This window comes from Botryllus schlosseri, chromosome 5 (assembly GCF_051294905.1).
Source record: "Botryllus schlosseri isolate E-star chromosome 5, Bs_hap1, whole genome shotgun sequence".
Lineage (NCBI taxonomy): Eukaryota > Metazoa > Chordata > Ascidiacea > Stolidobranchia > Styelidae > Botryllus > Botryllus schlosseri.
The window spans coordinates 28,001,404-28,024,717 of NC_137240.1; the positions used below are offsets into that span (position 1 = coordinate 28,001,404).

General features: G+C 40.6%; 1 protein-coding gene across 3 annotated transcripts in view; it reads right to left on the reverse strand.

Annotated features, from left to right (window-relative positions):
• LOC145439577 (kinesin-like protein KIF9) overlaps positions 1-23,314 on the reverse strand; it is a 32,370-nt gene that overhangs the window by 8,089 nt on the left and 967 nt on the right. The window contains exons 2-16 of one of the 3 annotated variants that reach the window (XM_080317075.1): positions 22,730-22,840; positions 20,715-20,876; positions 19,392-19,512; positions 19,246-19,323; positions 8,862-8,983; positions 8,127-8,219; positions 7,282-7,419; positions 7,145-7,219; positions 6,068-6,190; positions 5,680-5,769; positions 4,655-4,840; positions 2,897-3,102; positions 2,054-2,218; positions 809-920; positions 652-748 (exon numbers count right to left, since the gene is read on the reverse strand). In XM_080317075.1, coding sequence (XP_080173201.1) covers positions 652-748; positions 809-920; positions 2,054-2,218; positions 2,897-3,102; positions 4,655-4,840; positions 5,680-5,769; positions 6,068-6,190; positions 7,145-7,219; positions 7,282-7,419; positions 8,127-8,219; positions 8,862-8,983; positions 19,246-19,323; positions 19,392-19,512; positions 20,715-20,876; positions 22,730-22,840 — 1,879 coding nt within the window. Of the gene's footprint in view, positions 1-651; positions 749-808; positions 921-2,053; positions 2,219-2,896; positions 3,103-4,654; positions 4,841-5,679; positions 5,770-6,067; positions 6,191-7,144; positions 7,220-7,281; positions 7,420-8,126; positions 8,220-8,861; positions 8,984-19,245; positions 19,324-19,391; positions 19,513-20,714; positions 20,877-22,724; positions 22,844-23,314 lie in introns of those variants that run through there. The other 2 variants (XM_080317077.1, XM_080317076.1) reach the window with 2 other exon arrangements.

Below are 23,314 nucleotides of genomic sequence, written 5' to 3' on the forward strand. Positions count from 1 at the left end.
GACCGTGAGTAGGTCTGCATGGACGGGCTGGAATTTTCTGTTAGTAATCAGCTATCAATTATGCATACATTGAATGCTATTAAGAATACAGGGTGCACCATTTTGTCTGAAAGACTTGAGGGTTTCACCACTCCAAAAGGGCTGAGAGCACTGGTGTGTGTAGCCCAAAGATGCGAGGATAGGTAGGCAATCTTGTGGTGTTTTGGATTTACGAAAATAATAATAATGAAAAGAACTACTAATCAGACTTGCACATTTTCAAAATCCATTACTTTGGAAAATTCTGATTTTAGTTTGTACAACTACAACTACAACTACTGACTTTTCGAGGCTCGCGATTACAACTAGAAGTGAAAAGACTCCCTTTTCAAATCTCGCAACTAGAACTAGAAGTAGACACTTGCTGCAAGAACATTACACAACGGTATCATAATTCACACCAAACGACGACACGTGTTTTCTGAATTTTTTTTGTAAATGTAAAATAATAACAAGAATTACTAACTTTGTCAAAATCAGCCAACAGAACTATTACTGGAACAAGTAAAAAACACGAGTTAGTCGATTTTCGACTAGTTTGTACGAATCCGCTACTAGTATAGTCTGCAAGTGAAAAAGCCTTGGATTTGAATTTTAGAAGTAACGAGCTACCTTGTTCTCTCCCTTCTCTCCTTTTGACTTCCAGCGACTGACGTGTACCGTCTATCATGTGTTTCGTAGCATTCACGGCATGTGTGATGTCATGAAGCTAAAAAATGGCAAGTACGTAAGAGTATTGAATCTAGAAATTTGACTCGTAGATAAGTACGGCTCGTTTCTTGCTTTGCAGGATGGTTTTGTTCTCCGACCAAATGGCGGCGATTTCGCGGCCTTTCTCCTTTTTGAATTCTTCAAACGCTTGTTGGCGATTGGGCGGCGTGCTGAAAATAAAATAGCAATCTATTTCAAGTTAGGGCTCGAGTATGTGCTGCTGGTCAAATCATAACTTTCCACAATAAATAGGAGACTTGGTGCAAGGTGACAGGGTTGCAATGACTCGAGTCGCAACTTTTCTTTGACTCGAGTCGTTCTCTTAAAAATGGAATATGAGTGGACTCGCTGGATTTTTACTCGAGTCATGGCACATCACTCTACCTAGTCATGTGACTTGAGACATTCAAGACTTGATTCAAGCCTTGTGCATCAGGACCGATATCGGCGCGGGCGATAGCAGGATACCAAAGTGGGCGATAGGGAGCGAAGATGTTAGAACGTCCAGTGAGATATATTGAATTAAAATGATCAAAAATTGCACGTGAAGACGACTATTCAGCATATGATGCGAAAAAAAAGGTCAACTCAACGAAAAAGAGAAGCAGAAACCGGTTTTCCCACCTCGAAAAAATGGCATCTTTTTAAGTGAATTCACCAGCTATAAGATTGGGTGCATAAATTTTAAAATTATACATCCTCTTTTTTGAATGCATAAATATGGGGGGCGAAAATTCATGTCAAGATTGATAAGGGGGCGATGAGTCGCAAAAGGTCGGGACCAATGATTTAAACAAACATGTTGAGTATAATGAGTATGTTATGAATGCGAGGTCTTGATATCCCCTGAGAGTTTCGCAGAAGAGAGTTAAACCGGATTTGAACTCGAGATTGAACAGTGAATTCAATGACTTCGACTCGGGTTTAAACACCATGAATTGGTGGTGAGTTGAAAATGACCGACTTGACTCAAGTAAGATTGACATGGTCACAACCCTGTTAGATGTTCATCGATAGGCACATTCAAATTTTTTCAAGTACTACCCAGCTATGTCTTGTTTCTTTACACTACTCAAATGAAGCGGAAAAGGTGTGTTCTACTTTTGCTTTTGCATTTTTTCGAGTAGGAAAAAGATTTTATGAAAGATATAGTTTTATCAATAAGAGTTATAACCGGTCGAGTTACCAGGATTGTTAATTCCAAAAGTGTTAGTGGTCATGGCCAACAGGTTGGAAACCTCTTATCAAGTTCTTGCGAAACGAGGAAACTGTGCCTAAGTAATAAACGAATCTTCACACAAACCTCGGTCTGCTGGCGACAACATTTTCTTCATTTGGACTTTCTGCAGATACGATGCTCCCTTCTTTTCTGTAAGATTCGCTACTCTCTGCTACACCACTGGCGGCGCCCTTACCCACTTTGGCTTCCGACTGCTGTGCGGGACTCGGTGCCCCACGACCCGTGGGGCTGCAAAATAACAAACGTGTTGATCACTGTCTCGTCGGAGGAGGTCAACCTAGTCAGCATTGTTACTCAAGTAGAGCAATCACTGCAAAGCTATTCTAATATAATAAACGCTCTGAAGATTTAGAAAAGTGAGATATGATTACAGCTTGACTGAACACGGATCAGCTTTGCAGAAATGGCTATTCTTGGGCATGACCTAGAGTAGCAAGGTCACATCATGGAAACAGAAGTGGTCAGTGACATAATACTTGTACTTTTTCAGAGTGCTCGGGTAGGTTTCACTTGCTGGTGGTTATGATTTTAGATTACTTATAGAGTTTCAGTTTTTGGGAGAAATTAAGCTAAAATACTTACCTCTACTTGTACTTGAGTATAAATTTACAACGTTAAATAACTTGAGTACTAACCCTGCGAACTATATGTTATATATACAAATATATTCCCATTCTAGCAGTGGCAGATTGTACTTTTTTAATTATCTATCACCATGTTGTGGTTGTTTTACCGATATTTCTTCTAAAGTGTGATATTGACTCGATATTATTGCCAAACCGATAATGGCCGGGCGCTAAATATGATAGATGCCATATTTTTGGAAGATCGGTTTTCATCGGTACTGGCACAGCAAACCAGCCGACTTCTAATACAGACATCACATTCTCAGTCTACAAATCCTACCTTCCTCCAGCTCTGGTCGATTTTCTTCCGCTCTTGCGCTTGATAGCCGATGTTGTGGGCAGCTGTTGGGCAGCGACGGCGGGTTTGCCGGTACTTTTGCTGGTTGCGGTCGGCATGCCAATGCTGGACGTTGTGGCAGTGACCGCCGTGTACGCGCCTTCTCCCAAGGTAGAGAGATTGCCGTCTTCGTCACAAGGAATTCCTGACTGAACACAACGTCATGATTTCTGACATCAATTAAGGTTGTGATGACTCAACATTTAGTCGAACTGCGCATGACCCAGCAAAGTCATAACTGGGAAGAATAGTGTGGTTAGGTATTTCGTTTATTGGTACTGTTACTTGTGAAATAAGGCTAGAACCTAGAGTGAGTAAGCTAGTATAATATTAATCGGAGACAATCGATATCACCTGAGCGTAGTTTTAAAAAAGTAGTCTGAGCATGCATTGTTCTCAAAACTGAACAGCGAACTCAATGACTTGAACTCGGACTTGTGTCATAAATAATAATGTGACTCCGACTCGAACCTCTGTTCGCTGACTTGGACTTGACTTGGTGGTGAATTGAAAATGACTCAACTTGACTTGAGTCAAAACGGTAAAAGTGAGATTGACTTGTGACTCGGAGCCTTGTGACTTGCTTACAACCCTGGAATCGAATCTCTCAGGTACCGTAATTTTCCGAATATAGTGCGCCCCCATGTTTAATACGCACCCTTAAAATGGCATGCAAATTCTGGGAAAAAGCCTGTACCCATGTATAGTACGCACCACCCTGCATTCGAAGTACATGAATATTGAATAGTTGCGTTTTAGTACACCATGTTGTTCTGTTTTGCGATGTCACTGTCGAACAATCATGACATACTGATCGCTAATCATATTACAATTAACGGCATTGTCTCTAATCGAGAGTAGATAGTAGCCAAAACCTGTGAGGTTGGCGACGCGATAGTTCAGGCTAGCGACACACGACATCTTCCGCAGGAGGCCTATTACAATTACAGATGCGATAGCTCAGGCCAACGGTTATCTCGGGCGCACCAGTCCTGTTGGAGATGCGACTGATTACGCAAGCGATTATATCTTGTGCACATGGCCTCTTGTGTATGCGATTGTTAAGGCCTTTCGTTGACGCGATGAATCAACAAGGATTGCCGCGCACCCTTGTAGCAATCAGCGACCTGATTTCGCTTGCGTACAAACTGCAAACCAACTCAGCAAGAGATCGCGTGCTTTGCAGACGACTCTCGTTAATTAGAAACACGCTTTTCGTTAATTGTCAACATGCTTCTCTATTTGGCAGCGCGTTACACTCTATAATACGAATTACGGGGAGGGGGGGTTGGGGCAAATGGCTAGGGCTAGAGGTGATGCGCGATTTAAACAAACACGAAGAAAGGTGTGATTTCAAGTTTTTGATCGAGGGATTTTTTTTCAAGGCTTGCTGTACCCATGTATAATACGCTCCCCCCTATTTTAGGGCAAAAGATCGGTAAAATTTTGCGCATGACACATGGAAAATTACGGTACTCGATTTTGCCCAGAACTAGTTAGCCGTCAGGGTCAGCTAATAACAGAGAATGGAAAGGAACATTATATATCAACAATCGTATCACAGAATATCAAGTCGTTGGCATGAAAATGAGAGTCATTCGAGTGGCTCAAGCATTCATTACTCGAATATTCAGGTTAAATTCAATACACATACATGATTCAATTCGAGAATTCAGAATGTACTATGTAAAAATGACTCACCCGGTGCAGAGCGCCCAGAACCTCTTGGTTGCTTCGATCGATAACAATATATTTCTTGCGTAGCTTAGCCAGGGTTGCCTCTTCCATCGCCATGACAACTGAGCGAAATTGTGAGAAAACCGCTTTGATTTGACGAAGGTTGTTGACGTCGATTTCGGTGGTGTTGCCTTCCAGAAATTTACGAACCTTCAGCGGATATTGGTTATTGAATTAAGCGAGTACATACTGCTAGCTCTGGACACAGTGTTTCGATTACTCGAATTCCGCCAATTCATTATAAGGATGCGAGTCGAGTAGTGGGAAATGGAATTTTGGAGTACAGAAATGATTTGCTTCTTGCGCCCAACAGTTAATTTATCAACAAAAATTATAATTTGGATAGTATTTTCCACTGTGGAGGGCGGCAAACGTTGATTGGCCGCATCACGGCATACGAAACATGTAGTACAAAGTTACACGGTTAGTGGAAATGTCAGATCCGTGAAGTCGTGATCAACTCCCGGCACTTTCACATTGCATTTCGTTCAGTATGGACGATGTTCAAAGTTGAAATGGGCAACCATAAAGCCAGTTCCACATCATATGAAATATAATCTGCTATCTTCTCAACCATGCCAATTTCATTAAACTTTGTGACAACGATGTGGGTTGATCACTTCTACACAGAAATGCCATTTTCATAACGTGCGAAGCTTTGCACCACATATTTCGTACGCTATAATACGACTAATCGAGGTTTCAATGCTTCCACAATGAAAATTAGTATTGCCTCTCATTTTAGTTTGAAAAAATAATCTCTCACTGCTCGTCTTGAAGCATGAGATTTAACACTCGATGCAGACGAAAGTACTCGAATCATTGCGCGCTGCCAAAATGTTTTAAAAAATATATTAAGTAAATACCTTCAAATACATGACTATAACTGATTTGGGTACAAAAAATGAGGAAAACAAAATTTTTCAATAATGATGCTATCAAGTACAGCAGCACAATTTACGATTCTTTGAAAGGCTGATTTGATTTACCTGTTTGCGTATTTCGTTCATTTGACCTTCCGTGATAGGATCATATTGAACTTGGGGATTGTTGGACAATGTGTTGTGCATGCTTAGTTCCTGGAAAGAGATTTAAGTTAGTAAGTGCTACAAGTATGCGAAAGCACTTGAGAATTTGAAAAGTACAAGAAATTTGTTACTGGCCCCCACTTACAAAAACTAATTTCAACTTTTCGAAAATTCAAGGTGTAAAAAGTAAGTAGTTCTGCCTAAAAACTGTATTTAAAGCCTACTCTGAAAAGGCAATGCTTTGTTACTGACGCCTTCTGCAGAAGTCCTGATAAACAGGTGCATACCATGTTTTTCCATTACAGGCTGCAAAATGATCTACACTACATGAACTTTCCCGTGTTCTCACGTCTTTCAAATGGTTGATCTCCTTCTTGAGCTCCTTGACGAGAATCCACGGATCGTAACTCACATTCCTGGCAGGTTGTACCGCAACACGCTTCATTCGCATCGAAAATCTCAGAGTGGACAGCTGCAAATAAAGCCCGAGACATATATCAATTTTAGGGGTTTTGTCAATAGCGAATGGTAGTGATCAGGGCTGGGCTTGATGATTCGAGTACTTGAATCAGAATCGGCTATTCATTTTACAGATTCAATTCACAGCATTGTCATAAATTGCAATGAGAGGTATGATTGAAAAAATATCATTCATGTTACTTAGAACTGTCATTCTATTCTTTGTGGTCGCATGAAGGGTACATCTTTTAACGTTGCAGAATTTTCATTCTCGATTTTGCCCAGCCATAGTACTGATACTATCTGATACTAACTTTTGCACTTGGTACAAAACTGAAGTAAAATACAAGCGATGCAGCATGCTTGTACTCAGACATGGTCAAAGTAGTCAGCGACCTGGCGTTACTACTCAATTACAAGTAGAAATAGCGATCTCCAATTGGAAAATGAATTGTTTGAAAATTACTCGGGTAAGTAGTTTCAAAAAGTTTATTTGAAACATGGTCAGATACTTTCAGTAGTTCATTCCAGGAGGCAACTTGCAAAATTGCAGGTGCATCTTTAGGACGAACGCAAAATAACCAACGGCACAACAAATGATGAAATATCTGAAAACGAATCAGTTCAAGGGCTATTTCGTGCATCAATACTTATATCAAATTCAAGGAAATAAAGTAAATGCAAGTGAGAATCATCATGATTACTATTGCATCTGATCGTGCTTATTAGAAGTAATCGATCACACTCATTTGCAATACATAATCATTATGTTTTGGTTTTAAAGTATGTGAAAATCTGATTTCATTGACTCTGCACATTTCATTTTGCGCACCAGTCATCTATAGTAATGTATTAGATGTGTAGATCGACGTGTTTTGACGTATTGTGGTAGATGAGCAATCATTCCACCATGTCTGACCAACATTGTACATTCCGAAAGCACATTGATAAAATGCTGCAAATGTACCGTCTCCTCCAACTGGGCTTCTTCCCCATAAACATTTGCTATCAGATTGGTGCAGCATCTTCCTCCGATCGAGTCCTGAAACAGGGATTCAACAAATCCCAAATCCATCATGATTTCAACAGAATCTTGAAACCAACCTTCAAGGCGTGTGTTAGTTTTGTTTGACGAAACGGAACATAGTCTCTTCCCTTTTCAGCAAGTGCAATTATGGTTTGTTCAAGGAAGCTCAACGATTTGTTGATGTACATCGCCTCTCGTTGGATTAGACCCTCTGACTGTGAATGATGATAACAAAATAGTACAATCATTTTGTAATTTGCGATTGACCGTAGGAGGCTACTGAAGTAAGTAGCATCAAAAAGTAGATTTCGTTGAGGAGTCGCACATATTTAGTGGTTACTCTGAGCTGAACTGTACTTTCGAAATTGCAAGATGCATTTTGCATCAACGCAGAATCACTCATGATAAACAGAGCAGTGTTTGAAAATCTATAGTGTTATCGTGATACTAGGAGATATCGCGCAGTCGTTATGATAACAGTACTTTGCTACTGACCGCTTCTGACAGACAGACAGACAGAAGTTTATTTCCAAATGCAAGAAAGTATTGCGGTGAAATGGTGGCCAGCGATACGACCATCAGGTCTTCAAGTCAGCTGGTCACCTTATACAATGTAGTCATATATGGGCCTACATGAAACATCAATTACATGTAACCCATATATCTATATATCTATAATTAATGATTGGAATATCACTGCTGTCAATCTAGCTATGTAAAAACAACAGACATTCGGTGACGTCCATTGAGATCACTTTTCATCAAGTCTAGTAGTGGATACATACCATGCCAATTTCGAAAGTAGGGTCACTACCTATTCAACTATATGATTCCCAGGCATTTTTTTCGATGCCATCTATTTTCACTACATCTGAAACCGAGATTTCTTATCATTTACAATTTTTCAACCCCTGGTACTCACCCCGGTCTTGCTGATTCTTTCGGACCCAGCCAGGTCGACGAAATTCAATTTTGAAGTCACATATCCTGCATTTGACTGAATTCTTGATCTGGACTGTAAAAATAGTTTTAACAATTGAAATCGATTTCCACTGAGATTTGGATCAGTGGCATAAATCTGCTATGGATGAGATTCAAATTTGAGAACAATTTTAGGGATTAGTATATCAATGTTAATGGTTTTAACGTTCACGTGCCAAGCAAGACAATATCTTTAAGCTTATTATGAAGCACGTAGGGCTTAAACCACTTTGCTTTTACAATTGCGTGTGATGTTATAAATGAGACTTTACGTTGCCGTGTAACATTACCTGCCAAAACTACATTTGCTGTAGTTAATTTCTGTTTCTTTCCAGCTGAGTTTTTCGTAGCTTACTGTATATTTATCCCACCAGAAACCCTATCATTACCTTTGTTAAGGCTATTTGTTGCGCTATTGCAAGCTTCATTGCTTTGCTTGTGTGCAATCATAAGCAGGCTATACTTTATGGGACTGCGATGGTAACTGTGAAGCAGATTTTCTGACATTGAGGCAGATCATGATCACTCTCACCAGGTCACAAAGACTATAGTATAAGTCAGAAATAAGCCAGGTTCTTTCAAAATTGAGAAAGTGCTTTAGTACAAGTATACTAATGAGAACGATTCATTTTCGATATTGCACTAACATACACAAAGCAAATTGAAAATACCTTACTTCAATATGAAGGGTGAAGATACAGTGAGATCGTGAAGAGTTTTTGTTGAGAGAATGAGCTGCGATCACGCGATTCGTTTCTCCTTCGAATAGGAGATTAAGTGCTTCTCCCTCATTGGCAGCTGTCAAATAATAGTGTTGTGTCTTTATTCACCAACAAAAATAAGCCACCAAACAGAAAACTCCGAGCACTTATAAGCAACGTAAAGGCACCAATTAGTAGACATGAGAAATGATCATTAGACGTGATTGCACTGACGTAATACACCACATCTCCTCCCCAACTAATATTATAGTTCCTCAATCAAACGTCTAGGTCGTCGTCGTATTCTTTGTGACGGTGGACGCAAAGGCGGCACTGCATTTTCAGTGTTTTGGCACACAGGCGGCACTGTAGATTCAGTGTTTTGGCGCTCAGGTGCCAATAGTTCAAGTCCATTGTCAACGTCCGCTACATTATCGTTGCTTGGACTGATTACCGGTGCAGGTATATTTTCTGTTTCCACTGGTGTTGGACTGGATGGAACACGAAGACGAGGACTTGTCAGACGACGATCTGGTGTTGGTGTCATGCTTGTTAATACGACTGGATCGACGATCTCTTCATCTTCCTGGTCGCAAAACCGTGACGCCGACAGATCTCGGATTTGGTCGATATGTCGCTTCCAGAGTAGGTCACCAACTTGAACGCGATACGTTGCAGGACCCAGCTTTTCGATAATAACTCCTCTTGCCCAGACTGGGGGACGCTGTCGATAGTCCTTGACCATAACCGGATCGCCCACTCCCTGCTGACGAGACTTACGAAGTTCGGTCGGTTTGCAAGCTGGATGATCCTTCTGCAACGTGGACTCCAACTGTGGGTGCACTAAATGCAACCGTGTCCGCAGTTCCCGTCCGAACATAGCTCTAGCAGGAGATATCTTTGTTGTTGAATGCGGAGTCGTTCGGTAGTGCAGCAACATCGACTGTAGTCTGTTCTTGATATCCGTTCCTCTGTTCGCTTCCTTCTTTAAAAATTCCTTTAAAACACGAACAAATCGTTCCGCAGAACCGTTGGTTTTGGGACTAAAGGGAGCAGTTCTAATGTGTTTAACACCATTCCGAGTCAAAAACATTTCGAATTGTTCAGACGTGAAAGGTGGCCCGTTATCACTTACTAGCTCATCCGGCAGGCCATGCGTTGAGAAAATCTTACCAAGTACGGATATCGTATTTTCAGCAGTAATTGAACTCATCTGATGCACTTCCGGCCATTTCGTCCGAGCATCTACTAGTACCAGGAAGTACTTCCCCATACGAGGTCCGGCAAAATCCACGTGTACTCGCTGCCATGCCCGAGTTGGCCAGACCCAAGGATTCAAAACTTCCGGCCTTCTGCTTTCACATTGTCTGCAGATAGCACAATCTCTAACCTTCTGTTCGATGTTGCCGTCGAGATTGGGCCACCACACATGCATTCTGGCTTTTATCTTCATCTTTACGATCCCAGGATGGTGTTCATGCAATAAATCAAGGATATGTCGTTGATATCGCGCCGGGATAACTACTCGGATACCCCAAAGTAAGCAGTCCTGCTCGACTGTCAGTTCGTTCCTGCGAAAATAAAACGGTTGATATTCTGGAGATAAGCCGCCAGCGGGCCATCCGTTAATCACATAATAATGTACACGAGATAAAAGCGGGTCTCGGCGCGTCGCAAGGCCAATCCTTTTCGCTGTTATGGGTAGATTGTCTACTTGTATCGCATTTATCTCGTTGGCTTCCTGTGTTGATGGATCCACCTCGGCTGATGCAATCGAGGGACTTCTCGAAAGCCAATCTGCAGTAACATTCTGCTTACCCGGTTTGTAACGAATTTCGTAATTATAACACGCGAGTTTGATTGCCCAACGTTGCAACCTAGATACGGCTAGCACGGGTATACCAGTCTTTGGACCTAGAATCATCGTCAAGGGTTTGTGGTCCGTAAATAGGGTGAACTTCCTCGCGAACAAGTAGTGATGGAATCTCTGTAACCCGAATATTATGGCCAGAGCTTCTTTCTCGATGTGAGAATAGTTTTTCTCGGCCGGTGACAATGTACGAGAGGCGTACGCAATTGGGCGCTCACGCTCTCCATCGGGTTGCATGATTACTGCTCCCAAACCATCAGGGGACGCGTCTACTGACAGGGTAATCGGCTTATCAGGGTCATAGTGAGCCAACACCAAATCGGAGGTAAGCCAATTTTTCAAAGCTCCGAAGGCCTTTTCACAAGCATCATCCCACTTCCACTTCACGTCCTTTCTTAGCAAGTTCGTTAACGGTTGCAACAGACTGGATAGGTTCGGTATAAATTTTCTATGGACATTTACCATCCCGAGAAAAGACCGCAGTACACTCACGTTGTCTGGACGGCAAGCAGAAGTCACTGATCGCAAATTTGAGTTGCTCGGTCGTATGCCATTCTTGTCAATCACATAGCCTAAATATTCCAGGGACTCTTCCAGGAAACAACACTTGGACTTTTTAGCTTTCAAACCATATTTATCCAAACGATTACATACTGTCGATAACAGCTCAAGATTTTCCTTCTCCGAAGACCCGGTGATTAAGATGTCGTCCAGCAAACACGGTACATTCAGTCCTTGTAGCACCTGATCCATCAATTGCTGAAAAATGGCAGGCGCTGATGCCACTCCGAACGGAAGTCGAGTGTATCTGAACAATCCCAGATGGGTGTTAATCACCACGTACTTACGCGAGTCGTCATCAAGCTCCACTTGCGTGTACGCTTGTGATAAATCGATCTTGCTAAAATACGAACTTCTCCTTCCGTTAAGAAGCGCCAGCAAGTCGTCGGGGGTCGGTAATGGATATTCCGGTATATCCAACTGCGGATTAATCGTAACTTTAAAGTCGCCACAAATACGAACTTCACCTGACGCCTTAAGAACAGGCACAATTGGACTCGCCCAGTCGGAGTGCTCAACTTTTTCCAACACTCCAGTATCCACTAACCTACGGATTTCTGTTTCCACTTTATCAAGTAAAGCGTACGGAACCTTACGCGCTTTGTAAAATTTCGGAACGGCGTTGGGCTTCATGTTGAGCCGTGCTTTAATGCCGACAACTTTCCCTAGTTGCGTTTCAAAAATACTAGTATCCCTCAATAGCCTGCTTAGGCAATCTCTCGAATTCTCACTCTGACCGCTATCCGAGACCATTCCGATTAATTTTGGCAAATTCATTTGTATTTTACGCATCCAGTTCCTACCGAACAACGGCGGAGCTTCCATATCCAAAACAATCAAAGGCAATTTACAATCATGTCCCTGATAGCTCACCATCACCACGGTTTTACCCAATACCGGCAGAATTTCGCCACTGTAGGCCTTCAATTTAATGTTGCATGGCTCCAGCGTCGCAAGAGGAAATTTCTCCCACAGTAAATACTTCGAAATTACGGATACTGCAGCACCTGTATCGAATATCATAGAAATGATAATACCGTTGATGCCAATATCTACGCGAATCTCATCTTTCCCTTCTACGAAATTGATATTCATCAAGATACTCACACTGTCGTCTGCCGAGGACTCGGAACCGCAGTCGTCATCGTTACCAGCATCATCAGTTGATTGCTTTTCCGTCGATCCGCTTAAACAGTTAATCTTGCATGCGGTCTTACTCTTTCGCCTTGTACCTTTTCCGGGGCACATCTTCCTTATGTGTCCGACCCGTCTGCACGCATGACACAGCGCTGTGCGAAAGATACAGTGGTCTTCTCCGTGGTTAGATTTCCCGCAGCGCTTGCATTCATGGTATTCTCGAGCCCCCCGCTGTTCCCTTCGTACCAACGCGGTGCTGTAACTACCAGTATCGAAAAGTTGTCTCCCCGCTGCTTCCATTGCGACAGCTTTTTTAACGGCGTCTTCTAAGCTCAAATCATTCTCCAACAGTAAGCGCTCTTGGATAGGTCTCGAGCGCAGACCGCAGATGAGCCGATCTCGAATTGCTTGGGTTAAGAATGCCCCGAATTCGCAATGTTCCGACAATTTCTTCAGTGCCGCGACGAAGGCATTGACAGGTTCACCCTCGTCTTGGACCCGTAGATTAAATTTATACCGCTCTGCCACTAACAACGGCTTCGGCGTAAGATGATCCCCGAGCAATTTTACTATTTGTCGATAACTCTTATCTTTCGGTTTTTCTGGTGTCGAGAGATTTCGGACGAGGCTATATGCTTTCGCCCCACATACCGTTAGCAAGACAGCTTTCATTTTTCCTTCGTCGGCAATACCATTCGCTTCAAAGTAAAGCTCCAAGCGCTCGACATACTCGTCCCACTCGTCCTCACCCAAGTTAAACTCGGGCACTTTCCCGTATCCTCGGCTTCCGGCCGCAGGAGTGTCGTTGTTCATCCTCGTCGCCAATGTTGTGTCTTTATTCACCAACAAAAATAAGCCACCAAACAGAAAACTCCGAGCACTTATAAGCAACGTAAAGGCACCAATTAGTAGACATGAGAAATGATCATTAGACGTGATTGCACTGACGTAATACACCACAAATAGTACAACAGTGAATTGATGCAACTTTCAGTGACATATCAGCTGGTTTCAAATGTAAGCAGCAACCAGATGATACAACTCATCAGCGAGTAATGAAGGATGGTATAACCGGATGATAATTTATCCAGTGTAGCTCAAAATTGGCAAACAGTGCACCCATTTGATAAAACATATGGACATATAGACGTTTTTTGAATATCCACTCGATATTTGCAAGTAAATAAATGGGTCACATCATAAGGTACTTTTTCTAAACACTTATCAAAGTAGCTTGAAAGTTTTTATTAATGGCAGCAGTTTCAGATTTCCCCGAATGATATAGGCTACTCTTCAATTGTATGTTGAAGTTCTGTACCTCCAAGAAGCTCTTTGAACGATATAACCGGTACATAAGAAATACAAATCTAAAACATGATATTCACTTCTGCTCGATATGTATAACAGAGCATTCGCTGATAACGTATGACAAAGGGGGAGAGGATGCCAAGATAAGACACTTTTCTGATAATTCAACGCCAATCAAAGAGTAATGCCTTCTGAGGATTAATTTTGGTACTAATGGAAAGCCTGTGATCTGTACTATTTATGACTATGGCTTGAGTTATATTGAACAACATACTGATGCATTTCTTGGCCTTCAAAAATCCTTGCTCAAATGTCTCAACTTACCCACAGGTGAGGGTAAGATGAGACACACTGTGTTCAAGATGAGACAACAAGCAATTCTTGCTCATTACACCACCAATTCATCCTGAATGATGAATCAACTAGCAACACCATGAATAACATATAATTATCATGAAATAATTCACTTTTAAAAAAAATTTGTGCATCATATACAAATTTAAATCATAACACATTTGAACAAAATATTCATATTTATTCCCGAAGTTTTTCGGCTGACCCTCGTCAGGGGATATCGTCAGCAATATTGCGAGAATTCGAATAACTATGTTAAACAACAATATATATTGCTAATTATGACATCACACAGAAAATATACAAAGTTAGGAAAACGAGAGAACTGAAGCGTTGGCATGGAGCGAAGCAAAACAAGTTAATGCGCGATTTTCAAATGATACACGAATTCTTTCTGTTGGCATAGACTAGGTTTACTCATAGTGATGATGGTGAACTCAAGAACAGACAAATGAAATAAATTGCGACCCTTAGCCAATATAGAGAACATGTCCTCGTGATAGTTAGCAGCACATGTATGATTTTCTAATAAATGCTTGCCGATAGAAGATTTTTGACCCATGGCCTGGTTATGCTCGAGAACAAGCGGATTGTTAGGATGCGATTTCGAGATATAAGACTTGACAGACGGTGGGATGTGTTCTTTAATACGGTCCTGCAACCGTTTGGAAGTTCTCCCTACGTACCGACAATGGCAAATTTAAATGACATCGAAAACCAATGGTCCATGGGATCCAGCAGCAATAAGAGTTTCGTTATTATTTTGTCTTGTAATGTCACATCTGGTCAACTACTAGATAAATAAATACATTTAGTGTGCCTTCAACAGTAAATTTTGTATCTTGCGATATTTTCAATAGAAAGCCCTCTGATACCCATGTCTCAACTTACCCCCATGGTTTTGTCTCATCTTACCCCCACACCTCAATTATTGTATAAACTTGAATAAAAGAAATTTGTCAATTACTTGTCAGAGGTAAGTGCATGATTAGTTGATTACACAGCTAATATTGAACTCAACCAGCTCCAGTAATGTTGTTTTATAATATGAAGTATTATGATAGGTATGCCCTTACAAACATGAACTCACATAACTGACATAGACTATGAAAATATAGTTTTGGGCATTTTCCTGCCCAACCTCAAATTTGTTTGCTTTGTTAATATGGCAGGACTATAGAATGACATTATGGGAACAACATAGTTGAAGGAATCTGTCCATCAGAAAATTTTTCCATGCAAAAATTGCATGTCTCATCTTGCCCCGTGACTCATCTTGGCCTCCTCTCCCATAATATATAACTCTATTTTGTGAGAGCAATTTGCAAAAGCAACCTTCCTGAGTCATATTAAAAAAAAACTAACTGACACAAAAACTTTACTCTCTGCATTATAATTGGAGCTGGGCACAATGAATTGAGTATCAATAGGCCTTTTGCAGGACTTCGATCACGTGACTAGATACGCATAGCAACCACAAATTGGTTAGCAAGCTACTTTCTCGCGCACCTGCTTCAGTGCTAAATATCGCGTAGTGTACTGTTGATTTCTGGTTGTAAACGTTTCGGAAATTTGTTGTAGAAGTCATCAGAGATTTACCTATGCTAGATGTCAATCCTGTACAAAGCACGTAGAATGATATCGTCAGAATTACGCAGAAATCCATCGGTAACCTAGTCGTCGTATTACGGTACTCAACTCTGATCATATGTACTTAAATTTATGCATTTGAAGTAAAGCGATTGGTTTATATTCTGGTAAGAGTATTTGTTAGTTCAAGCAGTACTATTTGTCTGTTGCGGAGCCTGATTTCGGATGGAAGATATGACTGAAGCAGCGGGGACCCGCAAGGATCAGGATATACTGTCTGCTGGTTTGGGTGCTGGCGTGCTGCTATAAAACAAATGTCGCTGAACACACCGGAAGTATCTTTTGGGAGAACCAGCCATCAAGACTAAGCAAAGCAGTGCACTTTATTGTTGCCTTATACAATGCCGATTTTATTAGCACTACTTCGCAACTGCGATTGAAGTGGATTTGGCAAATCACACGCGATTTTGATAAATAGTTGTTGTCACATATATGTGTGCGATTTAGCGAACTAAGGGAAGTAACTATCAAATAACTCTTAGAGCAGCTCAAACGCAGTGACAAGATCGGTCATCCGATACCCAGAGGTGGTCAACGTGGTCATTGTTGGGAAGCGAGTAGAAGTAATGCCTTAAGTTATACTCCAGTACAAGTAGCGCTAATTACTTCCAGGACATGTCCAAAATGCTTCAAGTGGAAGTAGAAATGAATTTCTGAAAAGTAGTCAAGAAATTCGTAACATGAAGTAGATTTGGTTGAGGGTCACTTAGTTTTAGAAATTGATGCCACGTGACAACTGTAAAAATTGCATGTTGCATCTTCTTGATCAACGCAAAAGGGTGATGACACCACAAATAGGTGCAATTTTCAAAAATTAATTTAGTTACAGTGGTACTGGGGCTATTTTGCCCAGTTCAACCTCACGCTTGAAGGGGATGCAATCATGCGCCGAAGCTATTTTCTAGTTGACAAAATCCTAAACCTGACAAAAAAGTACTACCTAAAAAGTGTCAAGTAGAAGTGGAAGTAGCCTAAACTCATAATGACGCTAGTACTCATGTAAAATAGTACTTCGTAGCTGACCCATTCTGTCTATTGGTTCAACCAACTCAGAAACATCCTCTAAAGACGACTAACATTGTTTCTTTTGCATTGACTCCGTAATATTCTTAACTTATGATATTCTTTGATTCATTGAATTTACAAATAAACTTGCAAAGAAGTGCAATTTATTAATTTTTGTGCATTCGATACCCAGAGCATAAGAAATAGTTGAAGAAAAATGCATGTTAACCTTATCAAGTTCAATAACTGCCGAGAATCTTATGCCTATGCATTTTCCTCTACCTCCATAGCCACTTATCTAGACATATAGCATCCACGGAAGAGCGCTTTTCTTGCTGTACACAAATGAAATATCATTTTCAAAGCAGACATCAACATCGGGAAAGAAGTTCAGGACAGTTAGTCAGTGGTCAGATCATCTGCTGACATTTTCTGTTGGCATGAAACCAAGCTGCCTTCTACCGCATGACTGAATTTTATGTGGTGATAATAATTGACTCCAGGCTGAATTCTTGACGAGGGCATCATCAATTTCTTAGTTGCCTATGTTCGGCTCTCTTGGGATAATCCATCAGATCATTAATGCGTATACATGTGGTATAGCCATGTCTGGACACAAGATATTTGCACTGTGTCATAGAGTGAAGTAATCTAATCGAGGCAATCAATCAAGTAATCCAGGCCTCGAGACAGTTTGTTGCACCCTCAATTGGAGCTGATGATCATTTTTCTTCGGGTAGCGGCACTTGGCAGCATGACAGAATGATCAATAACTTGTAATATAGGTGTAGAGGTCTAAATATTTTGAATTGTTTAACTGAGAAGCCATACAATAGCATAGGATGTTTAATATATATATGGTATGTAGCACATTGCATAATTCATAACACATCAACGTACTGGCACTGGCAGTCATTGTCTCACGGCTTAAAAATAGCAGTATCCTATATATATAGCAATCGATATCAATCATCAAAATGCTCCAATGATTACCAACTACCACTACAATACAACTATAGTATAGTATACTATCCACACCTAACTTAATGCTGCAATAAATATCATGCAGTCAATGTCCTGCAATGTCGAATTTTGTGTCATAAAATCATAGTTGACTACCAAATAACGGCTACAATGTCGATCATTTTGACGCAAGGAGTTTACATAGTTCATGAATCAAAGACATCAGACATATTTGAATCCTTGCGCATTTCCATGACACTTGCGTTTTATACAAAACGTTTACAGCCCGAAAACGATAACAAACTGTATCCGAAATACGGCTACGTTAACGACGGATTTCTGCGTAATTCTGACGATATCATTCTATGTGCTTTGTACAGGATTGACATCTAGCATAGGTAAATCTCTGATGAGTTCCACAACAAATTTCCCAAACGTTTACAACCAGAAATCAACAGTACACTATGCGATATTTTAGGCTTACCATATTTTGGAAATCTAAAAAGAGGACACTTTTTCAGAAATTTGCAACTTGCAAAACCGGAGTAGAATTCTCAAAAACCGGTGAATTTTTCCCACTTTGCGATCGGTTGACTAAAAAAAAAAAAAAAAAAAAAAAGGTCATCTTTTCTGCTCAGAAATACCGTTTTTCTCTCCACATTGCCAGGTGGATGACTAAAAAAAAAAAAAAAAACAGGTCATCTTTTCCGCTCAGAGCTAAAATCACCGTTTTTCACTCCGAAATACCCGCCGGAGCGTCACTTCTGTGCTAATTTGCAGCATATCACTCGCAATTTGCTCTAAATCTGACCTAAATTTTCAAAAAAGAGGACAAAATCTCAAAAAAGAGGACAAAAGGGCGTCCTCCGAGGACACTTTCAAAAAAGTCAAAAAAGAGGACAAATCCTCTTAAAAGAGGACGTATGGTAAGCCTACGATATTTAGCACTGAAGCAGGTGCGCGAGAAAGTAGCTTGCTAACCAATTTGTGGTTGCTATGCGTATCTAGTCACGTGATCGAAGTCCTGCAAAAGGCCTATTGTAACGATTCGAGACAAGTAGCGACAGGCGATTTTTTCGAGTACTGAAATGATACAATCCATTTCACTGCGCGTTCTATTATCTACGAGAATTATAGTTTTGGTACTATTTCCCAACGCGGAAGCTTTGAAATCTCAATTGCGTGTACACGTAGTGCAGTTCGAAACTACCACAGTATTATCATAAAGTGCAATGAAATACAAAATTTATTTCCATGTGATGTAGGACGATCAATATATTCTTCGTGGTCGCATAAAAGGTACATATCTCTGAACTTATCACATCATCCATACTGGTATGATTACGCAAAAAGTGATGCTCTAACACTCGATTCGGAATCGAATCACTGATGTATTCGATTTCGTCCAGCCCTAGTTATAATATGTATGATGAAATACGTATCCCTAACAAAAAATAAACACATGAGAAATAGCAAAGCAATTTGTACAATCCAATTTGGCATTTACAAACCTTGATGAAGAGATAGGCCTTTAATGCATACGCTGCCGTCTTCCGCATCAACTATCGTCATTGCCTTGTAGGATTCACCTTGACAAAACACAGCGTCAAAGACAGTATAACAAATGTCCGCTATCAAGCGTTAGATTACAACTCACTTGGACCTGATGAATCTGGCAACGTCGAGAGCAAGTCGAACATGGACTCGTTGTATATTTCGAGGTAGGATACACGTACAGCGACCGCACTGTCCACTTGCTCTTCAATTTCTTTGAAAACCTATGGCAGACACAACATATTCACAAGTCTAATTGCAAACAACAATGAATTCTATCAAGCCAAAGATGGATCAAGTGAACTAAGCTTTCACATATAACTGGTTTTAAACGAGTTGTAGGCTACACAGCTTGGTGCATCACTCAACACATTGTGACGTGAGCCAAGTCCAAAGTATACCACGAACTCTATATCATATTGTGATGCCGAAAAATTGTTTCAAATTTCCAAATCAATTTAAAATTGGATGCTTGATTTCTATCGTTCATGGTCGATTGTTCAATTCCTTGCATTTTGCGAATGAGATATAAAATTGAAATATATTTGGCTGGCCGGCTGTTGAAAACCACTGACCTAGCAATCAGATTACCTGAGGGTTTACATGCGAGAATCTAAATTTCGACTGGATTACCAGTAGAAGTGGTGATTTTAAAGACCTGCCAGAACTACTTCAAGTGGAAGTAGAAAATGAAAAGTACGCAAGTCGAGGGGTTAGGCCTACACGTTTTTAGCAGTTCATGTCTACTTTAGTAATAATACGGTAGATCTTTGTGATCGATCTTTTGACCGACAAGATAGCGTAATGGTGAAGCGTCCGGCTTCTTGATCGGTAGGTCGTGGGTTCGATCCCCGGCCGGGTCAGACCAAAGACCTGATTAGTAACACTGGTATAGTGGTATCCATGACTTCCCTGCTTGGCGGTCATGCATTACTGGGATAGCATGGAGGGGTGGTGCAAGACTTAGAAAGCCGTGAAGGCTATATCTGCACTTCCTTGTCCAGCGGCATATGCACATCATGCACTCATGGTATGCATATGCACAGATCGTGTGTATGTGTATCATGAGTCGGTGTATATGCCGCAAAAGACATCAAGGACAAAACTAAACTACGTCCTTTCCTAAAGTAAAATGACAAAGGATACTAAAAATTGGTGCAACTGTACAAAATATAATCGGTTACCTTGATATGGGGGTTATTTCGCGCTGCTGTTACAATTTCTCTCATGATAGTGATGTGAAATTGTCACAAATATACTTCCTACATAACAAATTCCAATGTGTATAAAGTAAATAAGTTATGCTTTAAAATCTTGTAGGTAGTATATAAACATAACCACTCAAGCAATCAGCGCGAGAAGGCAAAACCTACTCAAGTACTTTGGATAACTAGGTTACTGACCACTTCTCTTAACTGCACAATACCTGTGTAACAGCTCTGGGAATGATTCCTCTTTGCTTGAAATTATCAGTTGCTCCTGTGATGGAAAAAGTTTTGCCAGCGCCCGTTTGCCCGTATGCCATCAAAGTCCCATTGTACCCTTGCAGAGATCTCTTGACCAAGTTCGACGCCACTTCAGCGTAAACCTTTGAGTAACTTGTTTTTAGGAATGAGGATACAGATAGGCCTAATAAAAGTAATCGGTTCGATTACATTGGCTGCATGCATTGACCCGTATATTAATTACAGTTGAATCAGCCTAATTCGGACACCTGATAACCCAGACAGTCGCTTTATTCGGACAATCTGATCGGGAATGAACAATAGTAGAAATTGACAATTAATTCTCCAGTTAATTCTGACACAGGTTCACATCTCCTACCGTTAGACAAAGATGACACAATAACCAGTAGGCTATTCCATTCGTTTCAATACAATATGAGTGATTATAGCGAAACAAGGACGATCCATGCAGTAACTGTCAACAATGAGCTCATGCCCATGTAACTAACAAATGATTCTTCGCCTAATTCCGCCAAAAGTGAGCGTAAGCAAAGTGTCTGAATTCAGCGGAGTCAACTGTACATTAAAATTGCCACCCTACTACGAAAAGCAGGAAATAGCCAAAATAACGCAAAAAATATTGACCGAAGTACGAGGCATATAAAAAGATAATAAGATGATGAAAGCTATCACATAAACATGCCACTGTCAATGAATGGTGTGATATGGTCTGATTACTGCATTAATATACTCGATTACGATTACATCAAAACCACCTCATGGTGATCACAGCCTCAATTTGCAGTAATCAAGATTACAAGTGCAGGTGTACGTCTCAAGCAGTGCAATTGTTCGACTAATCGAGATTAATTTTCCACGTAATTGTAATCTTAATTGATCACTGCAAAATGAGGCTGTAATCAACATGAGGTGGTTTTGAAGTAATCGCAATCGAGTATATTAAATTACGTGGAAAAGTAATCTCGATTAGTCGCGATAACAATTGCTCTGCTTCAGACGTACACCTGTGCTTTGAACACATGTCAGAATAAGACAAGGCTGCCTCATATCGACTCAAGATATAACATGATGTAGTAGGGTGGTGTGAATTTTGTAAATAATGGCAAAATAAAGATTGGTGACGGGATCAGGAAAATATGACAACACGAACACAAAATTTTGTCATATCTGCCACTACGTATCGTAACGTAACACACAGACGTTATACACCTACATTTTTACAATCCATATAATACGGAAGCTGCCACATATGGTTATGAAGAACAGTTTGGAAGTGGACATCATTTTCTTTAGCACAATGAGCATGGCTAATATTTGGGGTGTAGCGATGAGCAGTGTAGTTGAAATATCTTAACGTTCTACTGTAAGCAACTGGATACATCGCACTATTTAGTGTTCCGTTTACACCATAGTCCTTGTATAAGGGAAAAGTTTGATAACGGGAGTTGATCTTTTACAAAACAATATATTATCTGCAAAATTACCGATTAATATGACTTTGAAATTCTTCAATGTAATCGATCACACGACTACTGTCACGGTGGATATTATTTTCTTTATGGCTCACTCACCAATTGTACTGCTTGGAGCGCACGTGTGTTCATTTCTGTAAGCGACGCGGTGAGAGTAACCAGCTTTGTTTTGTTGTTGTTGGTCTGTTTCATTTATTGTTTATTAACTGGGGTATTTGTTCTTACCAGGATATTACCAGCAATTTTTCAATGGTATTTTAATAAGATATTCGTCCATTTGGAGTTCTTGTTTCGTACCAGTTGAGAGAGGAGATCCAGAGTCAGCCTACTCCAATCACATTCTTCATAAGTCTCTACTTGGAGACGACAACTACCGTTGATTGAAAATGCTGTAATTGATTATTGCAAAATCACGATTACCCTGTGTGGTGATGATGCATTACCCAGTATATCCACCCAATGACGGTTTTGCCAAAATTATCACAGAACATTGCTCACCCCACCTGTTCTTGACTTGCATTGTGAAGGATCCCGTCCACCTTGAACGACCAATCCAACAATTGATTGTTTGCAATCTTTTGCCGCTCGCCTTTAGCAGCATGAATGTTGATGACCTGACAGAGAAATAGTAAATAAGGAATGCAATAAGAGTGCCGAGTGCCCAAGGACCCCAGGTTAAGAACCTCAAATGATGGGTCCAGGAAAGGTCCATGTTAAAGCTAAAACTATAAAACTACATTCTCCTATACAACATCTGTCGTTATTTTTGACTTACCTCCTTATTCTATCTTATTTTTTGTCATTAGGCAGCTTTTTTGTTGGCAACAACTAGACCAGATGGCAAGAAGAGACCAAGTCAGGTCGAGTTGTTGAGACCAAGGTTAAGGCATCCACGCAACCACCAAAAATTAGTTAGGGGTCCACGCATAAAAAACGGTCAAGAAATGCTGTACACCAGGGCTACTCAACTGGTGGACTGCAGCTCGAATGCGAACCTTTTAAGTATTGAATCCGGACCTTATCTAGTTGGTTTTTCGAGAAAGTGAAATCATCATCATCATCATTGATTTGCAAACACAAAGTGCAAA